Source organism: Drosophila melanogaster, chromosome 3R, assembly GCF_000001215.4.
Source record: "Drosophila melanogaster chromosome 3R".
Classification (NCBI taxonomy): Eukaryota; Metazoa; Arthropoda; class Insecta; order Diptera; family Drosophilidae; genus Drosophila; species Drosophila melanogaster.
The window spans coordinates 8,993,021-9,014,943 of record NT_033777.3 but is presented as its reverse complement, the minus strand read 5'-3'; the positions used below and the strand labels follow the sequence as shown (position 1 = coordinate 9,014,943).

The window sequence follows — 21,923 nt, the reverse complement described above, 5'->3', positions numbered from 1 at the left end:
TTTCGGATAAATTCCAACTTCTGTAGTTATCGACATTCGGTATTTTGCGCTCAAGCGGCAAACGGTCGCACTGCAGGTCAGGAAAAGCTTTTCACTCGATATAATATAACTTATTTTCGTTTCAATTGTTCATTTTCGAGGTCTAGTGTTATAAAGTTATCGTAAAGTAGCCAATGCCGCACCAAAGTAAAGTACGTTGTCGTGTTATCCCCAAAATAGAACGAATCAATAACTTATCAAATCCCTAACGAAATCGGTGTGAAGCAAAACGGTAAAACTGCAATACAGCAGCCCCACAACAACAATAACACATCGCGAGCGGAGCATCTTGTGCGAAATATCGCGGCGAACAAAAGAGATCAGATCCCAGGCGCAATTTGCAATTGCGTAGAACAGAATACACATATTGGTGTCTGCACATAGACACATAGCACACCAGTGCAAAATGCTTGTGTATATGTCAAGATGGGTGTACGAAAATTGCGCGCCGATGAACAATGTGCCGAAAAACAAGAGCAAGATACAGACAACGCATTAGCATATAAATAGTGACAAAACTAAAACAGACCTACTGTTATTTCCCAGCTGCCCAAATCAGCCTGTCTGCCCAAAGTTCTTGCAAAAGCTCTTCTTAACCAAATGGGGACCGCGTCTATTTGTACGGCCGCCACTGTGCCATGACTGGCGGCGTTGCCAGATGTATGTGAGAAAAAGCGTAATTCACCAACTGAGTGCTCATGACATGATTAACGCGAAAAGTCTGCATAATTCCCCGTGTGTGTGAAGTGGATGCAAATGTTTATAAACAATAGCTGTAATAATAATAACACGAAATAATAATGAGCAATTGCTAACTGAGACCCTCAGTAAATACGGCAACACTCGCGCATATCTGCGCTTTGCTTTTCGGGAGCAGGGCCAGGAGAAGAGGTTTTCGGTGAGGGGGCAGAGGCGGTTGCACAAAAAGCCCACGACATCGTCGAGTTGAAAATTTTCGCGAAACCGAAAAAGTTAAAAATAAATGTTTACTGTGCAGCGGTATCGCTGCTGCGGGGAAAATCGCAATTAACCCCTCGACGCCCCGCTGAAGTCCTATTGCTAAGTGTAATTATTCGATGGCTCGCGTACGATTGTATTGAATAATTCGTTGCCTCATTGAAGAGGGTTGTGGCGGGGGCCGAGTGCAGGGAGCCCCTCTCTTTATGTGCGCCTCTCTTCTCTAGCCTTTTGCTGGGCAAACGGAATGGCGAAAAGAAAGAACCGTAATCGCGGGCAATACAAAAGAAGAGAACTAGGAAAGAGCAGGGAAAACAAAAGAAGGAAATGCCATGTCCTTCTCCCTGCAATTTTTGCCCTGCAATTTCAGTATCCTTTTTATCCGCTTTACTTTTCCTTTCTAATGTGAGGAGTATAACAACTGATGAATAATTGTCGCCACTGCTTTCTTGTAGATCCTCTCAATCTAAATTCAAAAACTGGAATCCTCCGAAGCCCCGCAAGGAACCCACATAAAACCAGCACAGCTGGAAGTTAAAAGCAAGTCAATCTTAAGCGGGAGACGCTCTCCTGATCGCTTGGAAGTTGAAGCCAAGCCTACTGCCGCTGCCGAATAATGAGTCGACATGAAGGTGAGTCCTTGAAGCTTGCAGAAACCCTGATAGTAACCATTTATCCCATCCCAGGTGTCAGCTGCGATTCATGTCTCAAGAGCAACTTCAACGGACGGCGCTACAAGTGCTTGATCTGCTATGACTACGATCTGTGTGCCGATTGCTACGAGGATGGCGTCACCTCCACGCGCCATTTGGTCGAGCATCCCATGCAGTGCATCCTCACCCGCTCCGATATCGAGCTGTACTTTGGCGGCGAGATGCTAGCCTCCGACCAGCCGCAGAGCTTCACCTGTCCCTACTGCAAGAAGATGGGCTTCAGCGACGCCACCCTGCTGGAGCATGTCTCCGCCGAGCACACGGAGACCAGTCTAGAGGTGGTCTGCCCCGTATGTGCCGGTCTGCCGGGCGGCGAGCCGAATCTAGTCACAGATGACTTTGCCGGTCACCTCACCCTGGAGCATCGCCAGGGACCGCGCGAGCTGATTTCCTTTCTGATATCCTTTTTCAAACAGACACATCATACATTAATTGCGCGCAATGCCCAACTGCATCCATACAAAAGGCTTGTTCTTGGTATTTTCAAAATCGCTCGTGGCTGTAAAATCAGAAAACTACTTCGAAATTGTTTTTGCAAAAAGCTGACTTCCGTGCGTGAATTATGCTCAAAAATGAAAATGCGACAGCATAAAAATTCAGAGCACTCGCAACGCATTATTAGTCATATTATTAGATCATTTGCGCAAGTGTGGTTTATTTTGTCTGGTGTTGCGAATAACAAGCAGTTGAATTCGGTTTAGTTTGGTTTACACATTTTTGAATACTTTGGAAATTATACACCGTTTATTTATTTAGACTGTCGCAATAAACAGTCTTAAATTTTATTGACTAGCCTGTAACGAGCAATTTTCGTGCAATGAAATGCCTTGAAAAATTTGCGATGCAGCTGAAGGCATTTTTGTATCAATATTTCAGCTAGTTATAAGTATAAATCCAATCACTTGGTTGCCTTAACCTGTAGACAATACGATGAACCCTCGGCCATCCGTCATGGCGGTGGAGTGCGTCGCATCCCAGGACGCACCCTCGGTGGACCACGGACGCGTCGGTCCAACATGCACTTCAGTTCGTCTAGCGGTCTATCAGCCTTGTCGCCTTCGGGACGGGAATCGGTGGATCCCATTGCGGAACTGTTATCGCAGCTTTCCGGCGTGCGGAGGGGCGGACCGCCCACATCTCAGCTGCAGCAGCTACAGATGCAGATGCAGTTGGATCGCCAGCAGGTGACGGTAAGGGAGAGTCCTCCACCCCATATATATTATATTTGTGTGTATAAGGAAACTGCGACTTTCGTTGTCTTGGTTTTGCGCTTGCATTATTTTAGGCATCGCGCCAAATCGATCGGCTGCCAAGGCGTGCGCATCCCATAGTCTCAACATCGAACTCGAATGCCGCCATGGCCGAGGTGATCAGCGGCGGAGCGGGCGGCAGTGGAGGCAGTGGCGCAGTTGGAAGCGGCAGTGGAGGCGGCAGCGGGGCAACTGCTCCGCCCAACCTGCGCACCACTGAGTGGCCGGTGACAGCCAGCTTCTCGACATCGGCCAGCAATCATTCGCAAACTCAGTCGAGTCTGGCCGCCAACAGCCTCAATGCCAGAGAAGTAGTTCATCCCGTTGGCCAGCATATCTTGAGTCAAATGTCCACTAATCTCCCATGTCTTGTTCTGCAGGCGATCGGAACGAGCAGCAGTGCAGGCAGCAATGTCCTGGGCATCAGCGTGGGCGTCGGCGGAACGGCCAACGGCAACGGTGGAGCAGGTTCATCCGGTGTGGCAACTGGAGCCGGAGGAGCTGGACAGGGAGGAGGCCAGGGTGGTGCGGCAGCTGGCGAGTCATTCTTGTTGGCCCAATTCATGCAGCCCACCTTTACCGAGGCCGAGTGGGCGGTCGTGGAGAGTATGCGAGCAGATCGGTGAGTGTTTCCACATGGCTAAATAACAACCTATTGATATAGAGATGTGTTATTTTCCTGGAACCACAATGTAAGCCATTGACCATTAACCTTAATGCATTTACTTTTAGCTCCATGTTTGTGCAGTCGCTGATGCTATCGATGCTCTGCACTGAGGCACTGGATTTGAATGCCTCCGACGAGAGCCTGGCCAAGAGTGATAATGTAAATAAGGGGCAACAGCAGCAGCAAGAGGATGCCGAGGCCGAGGCGCAAGCGGAAACGCTGTTGAACAACAATGCAGATGTGGAGCAGCAGCAGCAGCAGCAACAGCTACAGCCGGCGATGGTGCGACAGGTGAATCAAATGCAACAAACCTCGCCAGAGGACTTTGTGTGCGACGAGTATCGCTATAAAAACAAAAAGGCCAACACAACACAAACGAGCGGTACTGGCGGATTGGGGGGAGCTGGAGCAACTGCAGCCCCTGGTGGTGGTGCTAGTGGAGCTGGCACTAAGCCAACAGCTGATAGAGGCATCGAGAGGCGCAGCGGACGTCCGCCGCCAGGAGAGATGGCCACGGGCTCGCAGCAGCCACAACAGCAGCAGCAGTCCACGGCTAATCCGGCAGCGTCTCAGCAAAAATACAAACAGAACGCTAGTGCAGCGACGGCGGCGGGAAACACAAATCAAATTCCCGACACTAGGTAGTGCCTCTGATGATGATGATCACCACAAATTGCATCAACAACAACAGTAACAGCAACCACACCCAATGTAGCTGCAGCAGCCACAAGAAATCTGTCACCACCACTAAACACCGCAACAGCAAGGGAAGCAGAAAGCGAAACAGATGGAACTAAAACCAACACAGCCGTTAAAGTAACAACCGGAGTGGGGGATAGCTGCTGCTCTGGAGGAATCCGAATCGTCTTAAGCAGTTGCCGACGCAACCGCCGCAGCAATGTCGTCGAAAGGAAAACTATATTATGTATCGTTTATTAAATATATTAAAATTTATATAATTATAAAAAGATGAGGAAGATGTGCAGCAAGAAAAATTATTGTAATCATTGAATTAATTATAATTTAAAGAAACCACAAAACGTAGTCTTTGTGCTTTGGCTTTATTCGACACACAACTTTTAGCGTATGGACATGGAAGCATTCATGTATGTATATAACTTACTTTTACAGAGTTTTATATTTGAGTATTAAACTGAAGAACATATTCCATTTTGCTTTCACTAAATTCGTTGTAGGTTCAATCGAAAATCATTGTCTCATTGCTTAGAATCATTCGTAAATACTAGTATTATCCTGAGGGTCATAGTTTCTCGCATCTTAATAACTATATTGATATTTTAAAACTGAAAATCGGTAAATTGTCCTTAAACTTCGAATTTTGAGACCTCCAAGGGTGGCAGATTGTCCAGATCATATGCGCTCTGGATTCCTCTAGGTCTAAGGCAGAACAAGTGCTCAACAGCCTGCTTGATCTCCAGCTCGGAGCAATATGGATTGACCATGACAATGGAGTGCGCCAGCATCTTGGCTAGCTTCTTGAACAGAAATCGATTGGCGATAAGGCCCTCCTCCAGGGGAGACATCAAATGACGTACAATCCATGGGCGAATACGAAGCAAGCAGCTGGCCAGCAGAACTTCGTCCACTAAATCAATTGACGGGCTGGATAACTGGTTTGCGAACTCATCATCGCTGTCTTCGCCAAAAATCAGGTGAAACTTATATCTCAAGCGGTCCTCGCACCGCCAATCCGCTTCCAGTAAGCGAACTAAACAGGCATTGAGACGCCTCCTCTGGGCGTAGAGTTCGCAAGGCCAGCGACTCTGGCGAAGATCCACCTCGCTGTGATGCCCAGTTGGTGGTGTGGCGGTTGGGGATGTGGGTGGATGCTCAATTTTTTCAGGTAGTTCCGCATTCGCTATTTCCTTTAGTATGGCCGAGATCTGCGGATCGTCAGTAACAGCAGTTGGTTCGATGCCGAATATATGATTAAGATCAGTAGGCTCTTCTCCAAACAACATGGCCAACTCCTGGGCCACAGCATCTTCGGTTTCGGAGTAGAGAGATTCTTGATTGGCTAGGGGCTTATTCTCTGGGGTCATGATCTTACTACGGCAATGTGGGCAATGCGTTTCGTTCTGAACTTCCGACCGTTCGAGACTAGCCTGAAACATATCGATTTTTCTACGCAGCTCATAGCTATCATCATCGTAGTCCTCCGTAGGAGTTATGTGGCCATTCTGGGCTTCTATGACGGTTGTTTGTGTGGCCTTATCCACCAGACGGTGGTCTGTTTTTACGGGCACAGCATCCTCTCCAGCTGCATGCTGCATTTGTTCAAATAGAATGTTGGCCAAACGGCATTCCTGAGTGTTCCTACGTACCGCAGCTATCTGTCGGTATACAACTTATATGAACATGGCATAATATATGTATCTGGGAACCTTGTACCGTTTTGACCATGGCTCTTTGGTAGATCTGTGCCGCCATGGAAGCCTTCTTCGCCTTGTTCTCCAGTTGCTCCAAGCTCGCGGGAATGCACGCCCAGGCTGTGGGCTTGTGGCGATTACGGGATTGGTTGGCCCAGGCGCAGACATTCTCCTGCAGCTGGCGCTCCAAATAGAGCACATATTGCTTGCGCACCTACGCAAAATAAACAAAAAAGTTCGGAAATAAACAAAAGTCTTCCCCAACAAATATTACATAGTTGGCTTGCTAAGACATACCACGTCGGTGAGCACCACAAAATCGTTACTTCCTTCGTGTGTCATATTATTTCGTTGGTCACGGCGTTATATTCTTCACTTCAATTGACTTTACGCATTTTGGCGGAGTTCTTAAACGGTTAAGTCAGATTTTCAGTCAAATGGGAATTTAAACAATTTGACGGAGCTGCCACCCTGTGAGGAACATATGCTTCCCGGAATAGTATGACCAGACCGTGTGAGCCAATAAGCTTCCTTTAGAACTTTTCGAAGTTTACAACCAGGATCAGACGAGACAGTAAAAAAATAAACAATAAAAATTGAAGTGTATCCACCTGAAAAACAAAAACACCGTTTACTTGTTGTCAATAAAGTTTAAGAATAATATCAAGTTTGAAGTCTAGACTACAATAGATGTTTATTTTAGAAAGTATTTTAATTTTACACGTTCGAGCTGCATGTTATTGAAATAATTCATTAAAGGAATTTCTTGAGGCAAGCACAGAGTCAGTTCCTATTTTGATTATGTAAATATACACGACACGCATATATGTACAATACAAGTTCCATTACAAAGAAAAATAAGCAACTACGCGATACGATAAACGAGAGTTGATTTTTGCAGAGCCAACGGAATCGTATGTCCCGTTTTGTTTATTACAAATCGTTATTTTGAACAACAACAAAATTAAGCGTGAGGAGAAACTATTATAAATATATATGCGGCCAATATTTGGCTTAATTTTGAATATCAATCGATCATCGCTCCACTTCGATTTAGCATCGCCCTACCAGCTAGTCCAGAAACATGTTGTCGTCGTCAAAGGTAAAGATGTTGTTGCGTGCTGCCTGGGCGGGATTAGCATCCGGACGTGTTCGGCCGCCTTCCGCCGCTGCCTGACTGGGATTATTAGCCGGCGAGGGATTGTCCGTTCCTGTGGCGGTGCTGGCCGATCTCCTTTCGGAATTACTGCCATCGGCCGCCATCTCTGGTCCGAAGGCATCGAGCATGACAAATTCGTCGTCCGCATCGTTGCCATCGTCTGCCAGTGACTTGCGGCATATGGGGCAGGTGCTGTGCAGGTTTAGCCAAGGCACGATGCAGTTCTCGTGATACAGGTGCGAGCAGGGCAGCTTGCGTACCGTCTCGTCAATCTTGAAGTCGTCCCAGCATATAGAGCACTGGATCTTGCGGTTTACCTCCTCGGCATTGATCTGCACATTGGGTATCTCGTTTATGCGCTGCGCCGACAATGGCGGCGGTCCTGAAGTTTCCATTTGGTTGAGCATTTGGGTGACAATGGTGTCTAGTCCCTCTCGGCCCCACGCATAATCTCCCGGGTTTCCCATGAAGAACATGTGCGAGTTACCGCCGCCGCCTACACCTCCTCCACCGGGTCCAGTTACTATTTCGGCCGTGGCGCCGGCCAGTGGCAGGCTCTGCAGAAAATCAAAGAGAACATTGTCCAGTCGGTCCAAATTTGCCGGACGCACTCGTCCGCCGGCGGTCAGGCCGCGGGCAGAGTCACTACCCGAGGGACCACCAAAGCCGCCTAGATGCAGCACGTTGCTGTGCCGTCTGTTTGGCTCGATGGTAATTTCCAAGTTGGGCACATTCCGCATGTTTAGCAGCGACACAATATCGTTACGCAGCGACTCAACATTCACCTGAGATCCGCTCGATGAGCTGCCTCTGCTCAGGGTGTCGTGTGAGCCAGAAGAGCCACTACCGCTGCTTCCGGATCTGGCACTGCCGGATGCTCCAGCCGTCGAAGAATCCATCTCCGGCGCATTTGCCGGCAGCTCCTCCACGAAACCGTTGGCGCACAGCGGACAGGTGAAGTCTGAGTTGGGAATGTTGATCTCCACGTTGCACATGTGGCAGAAGAATCGCTTGGCTTCCGCGGGGCGGTCCTCCACAACCATTGCCTCTGCCATCCTGCGGTAGGTTCTTTATTTCCTGGGCAACGGCTCCACTGACGATTGTGCAAGACTGTCGCCTTCCGATGATGTAGGCTGCTTGCGGCTGTAGACGTTGATGTGACAAGAGGAGGACAAGGTACACGCGCCTAGCTTTACCCGGTCATTGGGTTCAGTCGGAACAATTGGGAGTTTAAGGGATAGAATTTAATTTTTCTATAAATAAGGGCCCCTTACAAAGTGGCCTTTGCCGCAGAGGAGAATAAATCCCAACTGATTGACGCGGCCTGGTCACACTGAAAGCTAATACTGGCATATTAACATTTGGATCTTTTATTACTTCAAAAGGATCCAAATGATAAGAAAAATGCGTTTTAACATTCGCGGAGATATTTTTGCATTTTTAAACATTTTATAACTTTAACTTGTGTTTAAAAATACTAATACTTAAAAAATACTTAAAAAACGCGATTCTTTTTGAAATCTCTTTAGTAGGCGTTGCCAGTTCTATACAGCCAGTCAGTATTAGCCCATCTTACACTCGCAGTCTGGCAACGCAGAGCAGAAACAAAAAGTCATCTTCCCAGGCGGCTTTTAGCATTTTGCAAAATTTCCATTTTTCTGCTGATTAAATTGAGCTAAGCGAATAGCAACGACACCATGTCGATTCTAGCCTACAACGGAGGATGTGTAGTGGCCATGCGCGGAAAGGACTGCGTGGCGATTGCCACGGATCACCGATTCGGCATTCAGGCTCAGACGATCTCCACGGACTTCAAGAAGGTGTTCCACATCGGCCCACGGATGTTCCTCGGGCTCACAGGCCTGCAGACGGACATCCTTACTGTTCGCGATCGCCTGATGTTCCGCAAGAATCTGTACGAGACACGCGAAAACCGTGAAATGTGTCCCAAGCCCTTCTCGGCCATGATGTCCAGCTTTCTGTACGAGCACCGCTTTGGCCCGTACTTCATTGAGCCGGTCGTTGCTGGCCTGGATCCCAAGACCATGGAGCCTTTTATCTGCAACATGGACCTGATCGGCTGCCCCAACGCACCCGATGACTTCGTTGTGGCCGGCACCTGTGCGGAGCAATTGTATGGCATGTGCGAAACCCTGTGGAAACCCGATCTCGAGCCGGACCAGCTGTTTGAGGTCATCGCCCAGTCCATTGTGAACGCATTCGATCGCGACGCCATGAGCGGTTGGGGTGCCACCGTCTACATTATCGAGAAGGACAAGATCACGGAGCGCACACTGAAGACCCGCATGGACTAGATGATGTTAGAGGTTCCCTTGGTGATTTTGTATACATTAACCGAAATACACATACAAATAAAATTTGTTTAGGTACAACATGTGCGTATTTCTTTTCCGTATAACGTAATAACACCAGAATTAAATGCGTAATAACACCAGAATTAAATGCGATCTAATTATTGTTTTTCAATTTCAAAAGCATAACTTTAAGTCGTATTATATTATTGCTCTTCTGTCCACTCGGTGGATTTCTTGGCCAACAACATGGCAGCCTCCTCGGTTTTTGCCCCGCCAATAAATCCTGTGTGATGGATGAATTCGAGATCTTTGATGCTCGCCTTATCGCATAGTTCATCGTCCATCAGTCCGCGCCAAGGAGTGGGCAGAAATTTGCGGCCCAGATAGCTGCCAGGCGTCACTGGAACTCCGGCCACTCGCCAACTATTGCCGCTGTTGAAGACGACCAGCTTGGGCACACCCTCCACCTTGTACTCCTTTTCAAGATCGAACAGATGAGACTTCCAGGGGCAGAAATTCTTCAACACAAGAATCTCGCCGGTGGGATGGACGTTCTTGGCATTTTTAAGAGCCTCTCGTACGTGATCCCGGGCTGGAATCCAGGAACATGATACCTCCACAACGTTGTCCACAAACTCACGACCTGCAGTATCCATCGCCTGTCTGAATCGGTCTTCGATGTCTACGCCAGTTTCCTGCCAGGACGGATTCAGTTTGGCAATGCGGGCAGATAGATGAGTGGAGATTTTGTATATAGGCTCAACGCCCTCGAACATGGGCACTCCATTATCAATTGCGTCCAGTTCGTTGATAAAATTCCTATAGATCTGAATAAAGGCCGTTTGCAGGTTTTCCGGTGAGAGTTTAATTCCCTTTTCGCGCTGCAGGATGCTCTGTATAACACGCTCGCCATAGTGACAGTAGACCAGTCCAGCACTGCTTAGCCTGGAGGGGATTACATTGGATTATACGGGTTCATTTACGCTAACACCACGAATTCACCTGACAACGTTGTAGTCCTCGCTTACATCTGGGCGAACGGAACTAAAAGTCTCCTTGAAGGTTATTTGGTGGTGATCGTACAATTTCTTGGCATGATCATAAACGCCGCCCACGTCGACAATTATATCGCACTTCTCCTTCAAAGCCTTGTTGTCCCGACTGCGGAAAATCTCTGCGTTTTTGTACTCATCCAATTGCTTGAGCATAAAACATGCGACCAACTCGTCGCAGTGAAAAGTGCCGCTGTGTGTGCCGATCCAAAGGGGAGAGCGTTTTGGTGGGGTAACTCCAGTCATTATAGATAGTTTTCCTGCTTCAAAACATTCAGTTAAGCCCAGATATTTCAATTAATTTCGGATTGTAACCAAAAACTTACGAAAACGAGGTAACAATCGGAACATTAGCGACGGTCTTTTCCTCCATTTAATATCGATATCACAAGTTTTTATAACTTGATATGGCAACACGCGTTCAGCTTAAATATATAAAAACTGCAGCGTGGCAGCACTGGTAACGGTTTTTTAAGCCGCAAACAATTAACAACATTTTAATTAAATACGTTTTATAGGCAAGTTGGATTTTAATATAATAATATATGAAAATTCAGTGAAATCTGTACCAAGCACTGCCAGCTTATCAAAGAACTTCGCCCCACACCAATCGATTGCATGGGCGTTTGTGCTTATCCAATAAATTAGCATTCGCTTGCTAATTTGTAAAACAACAACTCATAGGGACCACATCAATTTTTTGGCTGCTTAGTAGAGAATTATTGGCTGAAAATTTTAGTAAGCCTTTGGAACTCAAGACCCACGAATGGATACATTGGATAAAATTGACTAACCACAAGGATTTACCAAAATGGCAGAAGCCCGTTTGCGCCGAAATATAAGTCGGCAAGTACCCGCAATGTAAGAGTGATTAGTTTAAAAGATCATTAAAAACGCGCGGGAATCGGAAAGCTTAAAAATACATTACTGACCCACTGCGTGGCATTGCTTATATAATCGTTATAAGTTATTTAAATTTTACATTTCCGTTAATTGTGCGCTGAAACTGACGAACAATAATTAAAACCGAAATAGTAGGCAAACGGTCTATGTATGCGTTTAAAACATAAATCACCGCCGACAACAATGATCACGTGTATGAGCGCGAACAAAACGTTAAATTCAAATTGTTACACAGGCATTTTTCCCGTTGTCAGCATCCCATGACCTTCGAAAAGATGCTAAGCTCGGAAATTGAGTGGAAAAGGAAGTGCCTGTGTAAACGAAACTCGTTTGGAAAACACACTTCACTATCTCCAATTGGAATGCGAAATTCAGCTCGAATTAAAGTTCAATTTGCCCCGACGTCTACGTCACGCGGCCAAATCAAAAATTTCACAGGGCTTATTGTGGTACTAATCGATGCAGACACGCTTATCAAAATCTGGACTCGTTTCGACCTCAGCTTCTTGCAATTAAGCTTATCATACAGATTACGTTAGAAGTTCATTGCCACTGAGCGAAAAATGCGCTTGTTTTTACAACTACCCAAGTAATTATATTTTCACGCCCGTGAGCAAATAAGCAAATTCCACAGGTAAATACCAAACTGAAACTGAAAGGTATATTGTACCACATGTCGTTCTTAAATGAATGAAAGTGAATAGTAAGTTGAATATACAAATATTTAAATCATTTTTGGCTTATATAGCACTTACAGGGTATCATTGGATCGGTGAACTGGCACCCTCGTTACGTATATGCCCATTTAACTTATATTAGCACCGTCTTTTTTCAAATAAATCGCTTAATACAACAAATATGTGAGTACGCGTCAAAAAAACTTTAAGGGCAATTAACTGGAGCACTTAAAATAGAGATTACTAAATCGGGAGGTGATGATTTTGTATTTAAAATTAAAAATTCGACACTATCATTAAATTGCATTACTATCGTTGTAGTGTTCTCTGGTGTGCAACATCACAATTGTAGATTTATTTACTCGAGCCTAAGTGAACTTAAGTAGCCTTACTGTATTTATAGAGGCGAGATCAAAGCCGCCTGACGTTATATTCATGTGTGTTGTCCGGTTTATGCAACTGTCATTTAACTATGGCGAGAATTTACCTTTTCCTGCTCGTATTTGCATCGTACATTATATAGAATACGGCTTTGTGGGTATATTCTTGAACTCAAACCGGAATGCTGGGTATACAAATAAGAATTCAGAAAGAAATTAATGTGTTTTTTTTTATGAATGCCAGACCGATTCGAAGCTGATTTAGTGGGAAGATCTAGTAGCGGGCAATGATGAGGTTAATACAATAAAATACAACAAACCGGTTTGTCAGCAGACCCTCAATTGTTCTCCCGCTCAATGAATACGATTTTGGGGAATTTGTTTTGTTTTCTAGCCGCCGAATTGGTTACCAAACCAAATTGCTTGGTAAATGGCACAAATGCCAGGCGAGCTTTCGTCGCGTTCAATTTCCGAACTCCGTCTTGTAAGCTTAGCTTAATGGAAAGCTTCGTTGTAACGGGACTGAGATTCGCGCTCGGCTTCGTTTTCGGTTTCAGTTTGTTTTGACCGCGCGACGCGTTCTGGTCTAATCGCTAGTTTCTCCAAAAAATCGGTTTCGTACTGAAAATATACGAAAAAGCCTTTATATTTTTTACACCTTACTTACTCCACGGTACAACTTCGTCACGGTCCCTTTTGAGCCGCTGGTTAAAACCAGTTGGAAATTCGGCATTCGAAAGTTCAATACTCCGATTATAAATTTTTGGGATCCCTTGATATATGTGCGGCCCAAATGAGTGTAATACTTTGTATATATATGACATCGATTAGGTGCAGTTTTTCAGCTTCGGCAGCGAGTTGTTTCCGTCGCACGCAATCTTAGCCGACATAGTTGTTGTAACCCTTATTTAGCCAGAAGTGTGCAGTTTCGGCTGCTTGGCCATTAACCGCTGACATATTGGCATTAATGAGTGTTTTTTTTTTTTACCGAGAGGGCATATTGTTCTACACCTGGCCAGCCGTGTGTTTATCTTGGGCATAAAAAATAAAAACAATTGCAAATAAGAGATACACGATGCAAGAACCGCGTTAATTACTTATTTGCAATGCCTTGAACATTAAGCCATATTGCAACAGATTGTGAATTCAAAGATTAAACATTTTAAAACTCGCTTAATCTCAGGCGTTGGAATATAATGTTTTCTGTTTAATTCTTTTGAAATTGAAAAATTTCTTTTAATGCACAGTTGTAAACAAGAATTGAAGGGAAGTCGAGTTACGTGTTAACATTTTTGGAATCATTCATTTGTGGTGCGCCACATTAAACGGTGGGTCGTTATAGACGTCTTTCGGCTCATCTTGAAAATATATTTTCAACCGGTTTCGCTGGGTCCCGTGACCAAAATTTCGATTTATTACCAATCCCAAAGACATCGTACCACTCAATCTCATCTCTAACCCTTTTGCATCGCGGTTGAGCTGGTTTCAATGCTCAAGGCTCGGCTCTTCTCTTTGTTTTGGACGCCTCAAGACTTCGGACTACTTTGCTCATATGCATAAATTGCAAGCGAATGTTCGAATAAATCGTTTAGATTTGCTTATTAAGTGCTAAGAGATTTCTCGGATGTATATCTGAAGTGGAATCAAAACAGTGTGACTATTCAAATAAATTTAAAGTGTATTTAACTTTACCCATTCACAATGTGAAAATGCTCCGCGTTAGGGTATAAAAAGAAATTATTTTCGAATTGCGTACATATAAACACGTAACATTCAATTGTGTCAAAAACTTTAGCACTCCCAATCGCATAATAAGCAAACCTAAAGAAAGCGGTCGAAACAAGAAGACCAATAAATGTCCAATTATAAGATTTTTGTTTGTCTGTGACTTTGAAAGGTTTTGCCACTTAGCACTCACCGTCGAAACCATCGATAAATAATGATAATTGTCAATAACAATGGCCAAATGATTACCAACTGAGTGAAAAGAGCCACAGTTCGATCGAAATACGTGAACCTTGCGCACAAAACAGGGACTAGCAGCAGCCACTTGAGCAAACAGAAAGGTGCATTAAGTATACGCCGCGCATCAAGTATACGCAGCGATGTCCAATGGCAAGGCCGCCACAGCTGGCGCAACAGCTGAGAAAAACGGGTAAAATCGCATAATGTGCACCACACAGTTCTCGCTCAGACAATAAACCATAGTTAATTGCCAGCTCAAAACTAATCGAATGAAAAAACACACTTTTCCGTTGCAGCTCGCTGAACGATCGGCCATTGTTTATGCAAAATGGCAACGGCGGACGCATTGCGACCAGCGATGTGGAAGTCAGCAACTTCCGACGCGCCCTCCCACAGTTTTTAGCTGTTAGTATTAAGAACATATTGCTATTCGGTAAATAACACACACATCTTCCAGCTGACCAAGCTACCCAGATGATTCCCAGGGGATTGAAATTCAGGAAACTTAGCTCATAGATTTTATATCCTCGTAAAAATTTGCATTTCATTCGTGCCTATTAATCGAACATTAACCAACCTCTATTGCTTAGAAGATTAATCATATTGATATTGAGTTAGCAGCTCAACACTAAATAAAATTAAGAAATTAAACAATATTAATGAAGTCTGTTCTCCTAACTTCCAAATAATGCTGCTGTATTATCAATTAACATTTCTTGACTTTTGCCAAGCTTTTTAACTTCGATTTCACTCCCCTAACATGGAATCAATAGTATTAACTTAACTCATATCGGGTTCTATATCGTGTGTTGTGTTTTTTCAAGGATATGGCATGACCTTGGGCTTCCCCACCATCGTGATACCCGCCATTCAGGGCGGCGAGGGACGCAGCGAGACCAGTGGCGATATACTTCTCAACAAGGACGAGATCTCCTGGTTCAGTTCCATTAACCTGATATGTGTACCCCTGGGTTGCCTCTTTTCTGGACTTTTGACGCAGCCACTGGGCAAACGAAGAGCCATGCAGGTTAGACAAATATATTGGGTGATATGCCAACAAAATGAACCGTATTAAGTGTTAACCAAATTGAGCAATTTAAGCCTTAGCTAAGGGTGTAATTTTTTTTGGCACACACCTGTAAAGACACAAATTGCACAGCCTTGCCCACTTAGCCGCAATCATCTGCGGCTCATCGGGTGCTCCTCCGATTACAGATCGCACCGATCGGAATACTGACACACTGATCTGGAATCGAGCTGCGTGACATTGTGTTGCTTATGCAATTATGTTCACCCACTGGTGCCGATCCAATCCAATCCAATCCATTCCAATACCAACTCACCCACCCACTTCCTTTGGCTTTTGCAGTTTGTCAACCTGCCGATTCTGGCCGCCTGGCTGATGTTTCACTTTGCGACGCGCACGGAGCATCTGTATGCGGCTTTATGCTTGGCTGGTCTCGGTGGCGGATTAATGGAGGCGCCGGTAAGTGAATCCCAACCACACTGATTGCTAGAACTCGTACTAGGTTTTTACCGCTCACGTGTGAACGGAGAGCCCACATCCCCACTCCTCGCCAAACTCTTTGTTTAACTATTAATTGGCATTTTTCCCATCGAAAGGGGGGATCACTTTTCTCGACACTTTGCGAATTTTAACGCCAAGCTTTTGAAACCGCAAAGTTATTTGGAATCATAGCTATTATGACTAAACATCTTACAAGTGGCTTATTTTATCGGTTTGCAGGTAAAAAAAGCAAAAATATTTCGTGGAATACATCAGCTGACTCTGGCTTTTAGTAATTGAATTGGATTCAATGCAAATACTATTTATACGCTGTGTTCAAATTTACAATTGCTTCTGTGCTACTACTATTCGATTGGATCGATTCTGTTTCGTTTGTTTTCCGATTTGTGCGAAATGGATCATTCAACCGAGTGGTGTAAAGCTTCTGGTTTGGCTTGATTTTCTTATCGAAGAGGCAGGTCAGGAAGCGCCCCTGCCCCGACTTCACCATTCCGCAGCCCATTTTCTTGTTCTTCTCGTAGATCAGATTGGCGAAGATAATGAGCCGATCCTGAGGGGCTATATTGGGAAAGTTGTTCACATAGCTGGGCTTCATCATCTTGTGGTATTCGAACCACATATTCAGGAAGCTGATCACGTTGAAGCCCTTGGAAGTGTTCTGCACCTTGACGAAATCTGAGGACTCGCCCACATCCTTGTAGAGGAACGTATTCACGCAGGGTGAGAAAGTGTGCTGCAAGCATTGATTAGAGACCCGCATCGCCATCACCGACAGCTCATCGTCCCACTTGATGTTCTTAAATTTGACCGCTCTGGGCAGATTCCCCAGGCCCCATTCCAACTTCCGTCGAAAGTTGTTCACATTCCTCACGATATCATAGCGATAATCGCTCATCCTGACGCCCTCGTGATTTCTACCGCATTTCGTAGACCACTGGAAGAGTATTTAACTAACCCCATATATATGATAGCTGGGACTATCCATGCAGATACTCACAAATTTGAAGCCGCAGGTGATGTGCTTCTTGTTGGCCGGACAAATGTCTGCATTGCAGTAATCGGGTGGCTTTAAATAACGAGATTTTTCCAGATTCAAGAAAATACCTTTATATACAAAGTATGCCCTACCTTTACTGGAATATTATAGTGTTTTTTCTGTACATATGTGGGCCATCGAGTTCGGAATACAGTATGGCCCGTATGACATTTCAGTTCGGCCACAATCACTATAGCCCACAAAAGATTCATCTTTCGCGGTGTCCAAACTCAAAGTGATGCTATTCATATTGAAAAACTATTTGTTGCGGTCGATTGCAATTTGTATGCTTAAATTACAAGATTACACTGATTGTGTCGATTTTCGTGGGAACTACAAAATACTCATTACCACTGATTTTGATCATTGTTTTGATGAGGTGATATGTTATCATCACATATTAACCCCAAATCTAATCGTTCTGCATAGAAGCTCATCACACATGGCCACTAAGAAGCATCTGCGATTGCAAAGTTCAGTTTGTTTATGTCAATTGTCGATTGTTTCCATGACTGCAGACTCTGACCCACATACTTCTCTTGGAACAATTGTTCACCTTGGCCAAACTCCTTGAGAACTTCACTTGTCTTGCCACTTGCCACAAGCTGCTGGCATTTAACTATTAACCCTATAAGAAACTAAGTATAAGTATATAGGTAATCGTTAAAACGAATGATTTATGACGTTTTTCGTATCACTGATGTATTTCTTTTTAAAAACTAGCTTTTCTCTTTAAACCATTACTTTTAACTAAACTATTAAACGATTATAGTGGGTTAACTTGCAAACAACTGATGTTAGATATTTGAAATAAACAAAAAATCGAACGCTGAGGGTTAACTCTGCTATTCCACTAACGACTAAACTTACTGATTTATTGCAGGTGCTCACCTATGTGGCGGAAATTACGGAGCCCAAATACCGCGGAATACTGTCCGCTTTGGGCACAACATGTGTCATCACCGGTGTTTTTATACAATTCATCCTGGGATCTCTGATGGACTGGCGGAGTGTGGCGGCGGTGAGCTCGGCCTTTCCGGTGATCACCATAATAATGCTATGCTTTGTGCCCGAGAGTCCGGTTTGGTTGATCCGGGAACAGCGTTTCCGCGAGGCCGTGAAGTCTCTGCAATGGCTACGTGGCTGGGTTCCGGAGCACATGATCGAGGCGGAGTTCAATCAGCTCTATGATGAACTGATCACCCAGAAGGCCATCGAACTGTCTGCGGATGGAATCCCTCCGCCGGGCCAACGACGAACATTGGGTCAACGGCTGAGGATGTGGCGGAAACGCAGCTTCCTGGTGCCATTCCTCCTGGTTTCGTTTTCCTTTTTCACGGGTCACTTTTCCGGAAAGACACCGCTGCAAACATATGCCGTTCAGATTTTCCACACCCTCAAGGCTCCGATGAACAAGTACCACGCCACCATTCTTCTGGGAGTGGCTGAGATGCTGGCCACCATCTTGGGCGTTGTCCTAATTCACTTTACCGGAAAGAGACCTCTGGTTCTGGTTTCAACGGTGGGCACCGGTCTGTGTTTTTTTGGCACAGCAACTTATGCCCATTTCTTGAGTGAAGTGCCGGGATTCACCGTCAACAACGTAGTGGTTAACGCCTCCTCGATTATGCCCAAGGAGGGCATTCTTTCTCAGCAAAATATATCCAAGATCTTCGAGACAGAACAACAGGCCATCAGGCAGGAAACGGAGCGTTTTACTACCCAACTACCCGACATTGAAACAACTACACTCTTCGATCAGGAAATCTATAATCGCAGTCGAAGGGATGTGGTTGAAATGATGACCACCGATGCACCAATGGACACAACCATGTGGCCAGAGCCATCGAGCAGTCCGGAACCCATAGCATCTTCATCGCTGGCACCACCATCGACTTCCGTAAAGCCACCACTTGTAGAGGAACTTCTGTTGGTGGTGCCGAAACAGGAGCACAACTACCTGGTTTGGGTGCCACTCATCCTCCTACTGCTCTCCGCCTTCTTCTCTCATCTGGGTATACGAATGTTACCATGGATTCTCATTGGGGAGGTGTTTCCGGCGGAGATTCGTAATTCTGCATCGGGTTTTGCCGGTGGTGTGGGTTATATATTTGGCTTCCTGGCAAACAAACTCTTCCTGCTGATGCTGAGTGCCCTAACTCTGCCAGGAACTTTCGCTTTTTATGCCAGTGTGGCATTCTTTGGAACCGTTGTCCTGTACTTTACGCTTCCAGAGACAGAAGGTCGCACACTGGGTGTAAGTATACACTACTTTTTCATTTTTTACTTAAGTTACTTAACTATATATTTTAGGAAATCGAAGCTCATTTCTCCAAGAAATCCGATGTGAATCTGCTTCGCAAGCAGCCCAGCAACAAGTTACCCATCAAGGATGAGGCACAATTCCCCGGGAATACTATTAATATGCAAGGTAACTTCCAAGTGCCCATCACATCGACGCAGCAGACAAAGATCATCCATTTGCAACAGAGCGATTTTACGCCGCGTTCACAGAACGGAAGAACAGCAGGAGTTGGGTTGTCCAATCCTGCCTTCGAGGAGAGTAACACCACACATTTGTGAGGGGCTGCGAGTGGACTGTGTCATCACCTAAACATTCTTTAAAAGTGCTTAACATTCCAGTGATATTTCTGAGAAATAAACTTAACAATTTAGTTTTATGTATATGACGTGGTTTTTATGTAACATGTTTAATTCGAAATGGGTTTCGTCTATTTTATTTTTAGGTTCAAGTAGTCTTTGTAATGATTCACTACCAACCTCTATCTAAAAACCTTTAAACGTTCGTGGATAACAATAATAGCATTTCTTGCAAAGGTTTACTTATCAGAAAAAACTATGCACTATTACCGACGGCAATGGTAATGAAAATGAGTAATGTCCCTTAAAATTATAAAAAAATGTAGTGCCAACAAAAACGATAAGCTCAAGTTCATTTAAAATTAATAAGTAAATCTTAATTTCTCAGTGGGGAAATAAAACAAAAACCTTTTTCAGCTTTTAAAGTTACAATTGGCGTAACAATGCATAAAATGAAGGCTAAAGTAAAATTAAATGAGCATGTTGGATTATCGGTTTATGTTTCAAATAAAATATAAAATATCCACAATCATGTCTCAAGGTATAACTACATTTATGTGAACTCGACTTTTAACGTATTTTAAAGCATGCTTATAAGTAATATTGTATAACACATTTCCATGGAGATATATAATTGTATAGATGCATCAAAGGCGTTCGCAACAATCGGATTTGTTTCTAGGTCTCATCGTCTTGCAGCTCAAGGAATTGTGTGCAGATGTCTCGACTGCACTCGCCTTTATTGTTAAATAGGAATTTATAATAGTGGCCGTCTGCACAAATGGCTGTATAAGAGAACAAATGTCGATTAAAGAAATCTCAGGGAAGGATCCACTCCATTTCCAACTTACCCACAACCGAATTAGGATCGGCGCCAAAGGCACATACACATCGAGGTCCCTGGGGTATTGAAAACTTGACAAAACTCCACTGGCTCGAGAAATACTTGGGTATTATGGGCAGCGAGGATTCACGGGGCTTGTTGTCCTCCAGGTTGAAGACGTGTATGGTGCCATGATCGGAGGCGACGACCACCATTGTGGACTGGTGGTTAAAGTTGATGCAGAATATGTTGGCGTGGTTGCTTCCGCGCCTCAGCTCTGATACCTTCTTGCCACTTTCCGTATCGAAGATACGGATGAGGGTGCCCTTTTCCCCGGCGGTGGCTAGTCGCGTGCCTTGCAGATTAAGGGCAATACAGCTGATACCAGCCTCGTGGGCGATCACCTCAAGCGGCGCCCGCTCTGTGTTGGCCAGATCAACAATTTGAACGTGGCCAGTTCGACGGCCGGGGAATGCGAGGAGGCTCTTATTGCTGTGCGGGCACAGCACACACAGCCCGTTGGGATTTGAGCTGGTCTCAAAGACGTGCAGCTGCTGTGGTTGCTGAGTGAAGGTGAACACCTTAATCACGCCCTCCAACACGACCACGATGCGATCCCGACGCAGTCGTACCGCCCGCACGGGCTGATTGAAGTCCAGCGATATGGCCGGGGACTTCTTCAGGTCATCCCACACGATCACCTTGTTGGGCGGGTACAGCGGCCGGATGCCGCCTCCAACCAGGGCTAAGTAATTGCAACGAAACAGCATCTCCACATGGCTGAGACCACCTGAATCGGAATTGTAGACAATGGAATTTGTTTTAGGCCGTGGGAGTCTCCCGCACTCTTTTTTTGACAATCATACCCTCTGGAAAGTATTGGCGCTCCTTCTCCTTCAGCGGATCACAGTTGTAGACCCGGAATCCGGTGTCCGTCGCGCACGCGAAGCATCCTGCAACGCAAAAGGCCAGTTATATTATACCGATAAGGTGTATCGTGTATATGTAAATAACACACATCCGCACATATGTACGTACCTTGGTCTTGATTGAAGGCTGCGTAGAGCAGCCCGTTTCCATATGGGTTTTGCTCTGTGAGGTTCATTGCACTCTCCGGGGATGCTGGAAGCCCGGGCTCTGGTGATTTTCAATACAGTTGCTGGGCAGGCAGGAAAACAATTGCTCGGACGGCGGATGATTGTGTTTTTTCGTATAAAAACAATGACACAGTGTTGAGTATCGTCGAAAAGTGGCCGGGCGGTGAATCGATAACTTTCAATGAGGAAAGACGATCCGCTAAATCGGGATATTTTTGGGTTTAAGAACTTCTTGCTATGAGTTTTTGAGTAGTTACGTAACACAAAGAAACATTATAAATAATCTGCAATGCTGTTTTGGATAAGGTTTTTTTTAAAGCTAAAGATCTAGCTATTATCGGTAGTATCTAGATAATTAGATACTGCCAGCA

The 21,923-nt window shown here is 45.0% G+C and overlaps 8 protein-coding genes across 18 annotated transcripts; 3 read left to right on the top strand and 5 right to left on the bottom strand.

Annotated features, from left to right (window-relative positions):
* The first annotated feature begins 34 nt into the window (after positions 1 to 34).
* Positions 35 to 4,662, top strand: Kcmf1 (Potassium channel modulatory factor 1). 6 transcript variants are annotated; one of them, NM_169252.2, is made up of 7 exons: positions 35 to 76; positions 1,452 to 1,628; positions 1,683 to 2,107; positions 2,639 to 2,899; positions 2,995 to 3,270; positions 3,340 to 3,581; positions 3,692 to 4,662. In NM_169252.2, exons 2-7 carry the CDS (start codon positions 1,613 to 1,615, stop codon positions 4,269 to 4,271), a joined length of 1,800 nt encoding a protein of 599 aa, NP_731305.2. In that variant the 5' UTR covers positions 35 to 76; positions 1,452 to 1,612; the 3' UTR covers positions 4,272 to 4,662. The 6 variants fall into 6 exon arrangements, with proteins under 6 accessions (NP_731305.2, NP_001163562.1, NP_001163560.1 ...); NM_001170091.1 differs by having other exon boundaries at positions 56 to 191; NM_001170089.1 differs by lacking the exon at positions 35 to 76 and adding an exon at positions 571 to 699.
* Positions 4,663 to 4,669: 7 nt separating this feature from the next.
* On the bottom strand, positions 4,670 to 6,623 carry CG11983 (uncharacterized protein). 2 transcript variants are annotated; one of them, NM_141603.3, is made up of 3 exons: positions 6,314 to 6,623; positions 6,039 to 6,230; positions 4,670 to 5,980 (listed from the first exon to the last, which is right to left on the bottom strand). In NM_141603.3, the coding sequence occupies exons 1-3, from the start codon at positions 6,356 to 6,358 to the stop codon at positions 4,952 to 4,954; spliced, it is 1,266 nt and encodes a 421-aa protein (NP_649860.1). In that variant the 5' UTR covers positions 6,359 to 6,623; the 3' UTR covers positions 4,670 to 4,951. The 2 variants fall into 2 exon arrangements, with proteins under 2 accessions (NP_649860.1, NP_001262396.1); NM_001275467.1 differs by having other exon boundaries at positions 6,314 to 6,474.
* Positions 6,624 to 6,913: 290 nt separating this feature from the next.
* Positions 6,914 to 8,488, bottom strand: Iru (Iruka). Its single transcript, NM_141602.4, has one exon. The coding sequence runs from the start codon at positions 8,228 to 8,230 to the stop codon at positions 7,088 to 7,090; it is 1,143 nt and encodes a 380-aa protein (NP_649859.1). The 5' UTR covers positions 8,231 to 8,488; the 3' UTR covers positions 6,914 to 7,087.
* Positions 8,489 to 8,717: 229 nt separating this feature from the next.
* Prosbeta3 (Proteasome beta3 subunit) lies at positions 8,718 to 9,631 on the top strand. Its single transcript, NM_141601.2, has one exon. It carries the CDS (start codon positions 8,873 to 8,875, stop codon positions 9,488 to 9,490), a length of 618 nt encoding a protein of 205 aa, NP_649858.1. The 5' UTR covers positions 8,718 to 8,872; the 3' UTR covers positions 9,491 to 9,631.
* On the bottom strand, positions 9,613 to 10,927 carry CG11980 (uncharacterized protein). 3 transcript variants are annotated; one of them, NM_141600.2, is made up of 3 exons: positions 10,869 to 10,927; positions 10,493 to 10,805; positions 9,613 to 10,435 (listed from the first exon to the last, which is right to left on the bottom strand). In NM_141600.2, exons 1-3 carry the CDS (start codon positions 10,891 to 10,893, stop codon positions 9,694 to 9,696), a joined length of 1,080 nt encoding a protein of 359 aa, NP_649857.1. In that variant the 5' UTR covers positions 10,894 to 10,927; the 3' UTR covers positions 9,613 to 9,693. The 3 variants fall into 3 exon arrangements, with proteins under 3 accessions (NP_649857.1, NP_731302.1, NP_731303.2); NM_169250.2 differs by having other exon boundaries at positions 10,493 to 10,802; NM_169251.1 differs by lacking the exon at positions 10,869 to 10,927 and having other exon boundaries at positions 10,493 to 10,848.
* Positions 10,928 to 11,293: 366 nt separating this feature from the next.
* CG31100 (uncharacterized protein) lies at positions 11,294 to 19,715 on the top strand. 2 transcript variants are annotated; one of them, NM_169249.2, is made up of 7 exons: positions 13,058 to 13,175; positions 14,400 to 14,657; positions 14,764 to 14,900; positions 15,292 to 15,494; positions 15,837 to 15,953; positions 17,915 to 19,288; positions 19,345 to 19,715. In NM_169249.2, the coding sequence occupies exons 2-7, from the start codon at positions 14,608 to 14,610 to the stop codon at positions 19,612 to 19,614; spliced, it is 2,151 nt and encodes a 716-aa protein (NP_731299.1). In that variant the 5' UTR covers positions 13,058 to 13,175; positions 14,400 to 14,607; the 3' UTR covers positions 19,615 to 19,715. The 2 variants fall into 2 exon arrangements, with proteins under 2 accessions (NP_001262395.1, NP_731299.1); NM_001275466.1 differs by lacking the exons at positions 13,058 to 13,175; positions 14,400 to 14,657 and adding an exon at positions 11,294 to 11,403.
* On the bottom strand, positions 16,266 to 17,247 carry CG11977 (uncharacterized protein). The gene is made up of 3 exons (NM_141598.3): positions 17,124 to 17,247; positions 16,993 to 17,061; positions 16,266 to 16,929 (listed from the first exon to the last, which is right to left on the bottom strand). Exons 1-3 carry the CDS (start codon positions 17,241 to 17,243, stop codon positions 16,294 to 16,296), a joined length of 825 nt encoding a protein of 274 aa, NP_649855.3. The 5' UTR covers positions 17,244 to 17,247; the 3' UTR covers positions 16,266 to 16,293.
* A 16-nt stretch (positions 19,716 to 19,731) lies between the features above and the next one.
* On the bottom strand, positions 19,732 to 21,691 carry CG11975 (uncharacterized protein). 2 transcript variants are annotated; one of them, NM_001275465.1, is made up of 4 exons: positions 21,494 to 21,691; positions 21,322 to 21,408; positions 20,484 to 21,245; positions 19,732 to 20,417 (listed from the first exon to the last, which is right to left on the bottom strand). In NM_001275465.1, the coding sequence occupies exons 1-4, from the start codon at positions 21,558 to 21,560 to the stop codon at positions 20,311 to 20,313; spliced, it is 1,023 nt and encodes a 340-aa protein (NP_001262394.1). In that variant the 5' UTR covers positions 21,561 to 21,691; the 3' UTR covers positions 19,732 to 20,310. The 2 variants fall into 2 exon arrangements, with proteins under 2 accessions (NP_001262394.1, NP_649853.1); NM_141596.2 differs by having other exon boundaries at positions 20,105 to 20,417.
* Between the last annotated feature and the right edge of the window lie 232 nt (positions 21,692 to 21,923).